Source organism: Drosophila montana, unplaced genomic scaffold (assembly GCF_035044405.1).
Source record: "Drosophila montana isolate Dmon_TW-CO22-7 unplaced genomic scaffold, ASM3504440v1 contig_3218_1, whole genome shotgun sequence".
Classification (NCBI taxonomy): Eukaryota; Metazoa; Arthropoda; class Insecta; order Diptera; family Drosophilidae; genus Drosophila; species Drosophila montana.
This window is the reverse complement of record NW_026998098.1, coordinates 1670481-1672357: the sequence shown is the minus strand read 5'-3', so window position 1 is coordinate 1672357 and position 1877 is coordinate 1670481. Positions and strand designations below refer to the sequence as shown.

At 38.0% G+C, this 1877-nt stretch overlaps 1 protein-coding gene across 1 annotated transcript; it reads right to left on the bottom strand.

The window, feature by feature from the left end:
• Positions 1–574: 574 nt before the first annotated feature.
• Positions 575–1663, bottom strand: LOC135433449 (microtubule-associated protein Jupiter-like). The gene is made up of 3 exons (XM_064689542.1): positions 1320–1663; positions 1083–1262; positions 575–1029 (listed from the first exon to the last, which is right to left on the bottom strand). Exons 1-3 carry the CDS (start codon positions 1324–1326, stop codon positions 935–937), a joined length of 282 nt encoding a protein of 93 aa, XP_064545612.1. The 5' UTR covers positions 1327–1663; the 3' UTR covers positions 575–934.
• Positions 1664–1877: the final 214 nt, after the last annotated feature.

Here is a 1877-nt window from a genome sequence, read left to right as displayed (position 1 = left end):
ATCACCGTTCCCTTTGGTTCACATATTTAAATATTTTTAATGTACTTTACAATCAAGATATTCAAGATACTCAAGATATTACAAGATATTCAAATGTTATTGGCTTGGAGCTGCTTCTCCCTCAACAGTTTTTAATGGAAGCTGAACTATTAATGTAAAATTAACTGATATTCCAATTTTCTACAAAGTGGTTCGTTTCATACCAAAGCTCCAATCAAAGTTTCGGAACCAGGGCTGCATGCTACTGTCGCTGGTTCGGCGTATACTGCGAAACCCTGCTGCCTTTGGTTTCGGCTCATGCACCTAGTCTTACGCATCCCTTAACCCAGATTTTGGCTTACACATTTGAACATTTAATGTATTTTTCAATCGGTCGAAGCATTTAAAACATTGGAAAGATTGCAAATATGGTTTAAGGGAGCTGAACTAGTTGGTTCGGTTCATACCCAAGCCCCATTCAAAGTCAAGAACCAGGGCTCGCCCGCTGCTTCTAGATTTGGTTCACGAACCTGGCAGATAAATAGTGCGTACTAAAGTTTTATTTTTACCCAAAGTAGATATTTATGAAACGCGCTTTATGTTTGAAGCTGGATCTCCCTCAAATTTTTTTTATTTAAAGCCAAAGCATTATTGAAATCGACATTCCAATTAAATTTCTACAAAAAGTGGTTCGGTTCAGGTGTTCTTTTGGGGAACTTGTTTGTTGTTCGGTTTTGGTTCATAGCTAAAAGTAAACGGAAATTGCGGCTTTGAACCAGGTTCGGTTCAAAAGCAGCCTTGAAATAAACCACAAATCCGAGTAGTCGCAATATCGAGCTGCAAAATTGTATAATTAAAATGGAAAACAGCGTCGTGTGGTTAAACAATGGCAACTCGACATGGAGCTAATGCTGGGCGTCTTCTTGTGGCAAGTAAAACCAATTGATCGAGCTGCTTAGGAAAATGGACCTGGTCGACGACTAATTTTTCGGAGCACTTCCATATCAGTGTGACCAGTTTTGTAGCCCTCGCCTGTCACCGGATTGCCAGCTGTTGAGAGAGGTGTTATAGATAATTCAGTAAATTCGAGTCCAAATACGCACCTCGGTTCTTGGCTATTTTGGGCTTCAGACCACCGACACCGTCTCCATTCAAGCCCATGCCGGTTATGGGATTGCGTGAGCAATTCGATGCTTGGTCGTTGGTCTCATATTTTGGCTCCGACATCTTGTCGCTCATATCGGAGCTGTTCTCAGCGTTATTTTGATTGAAAGCTTGTGAATCTTTCAATCATTTAAAGCTTAGTTATGTTAAGTCAATATAAAGAATTTATAGCTCACCGTTCATTGTTGATTTTTAATACCAATTTAGATACGAGTTGGTTTTGTAGTTTAAACACAAAATGAAATGTACCGAAAATTTAAGGCTTTTGCTTTTTGGGAATTTTTTGTTGTTGTTGCTTTTTTTTTACCGGTATGTAGTTTAGTACACGTACTAAATAAATATAAAATTGTTATTAACGTTCAAACCGACGAAAAATGGCAAAATTTAAGTCAACGAATACTCCAGCTGTGTGTTTCGTTTATTTTTATTTATTTTTTTCTGTAACTGCTTTTCCGAAGTATTTAAAATATATGAGTGCTGTGCTATGAATGCTGAATATACACTGAGATTATTCAGTTGTTGTAGCAACTGCCTTATGTGAGATGTATGGAAAAGTTATATTTCAGATGAAAGCTAGAAAGCATTTGGGGCAACGATTGCCATGTTGCTTGGTTTCCAAACAAAATTCATGACAAAGTTGTTGAGCACTGGAATTCTACCCCGTACTCATTGGGTAAAATGGGTACAAAGGTTAAAATGGTCTTGTTCAAGTGTTGTTACAGGCAGAAGGAAGC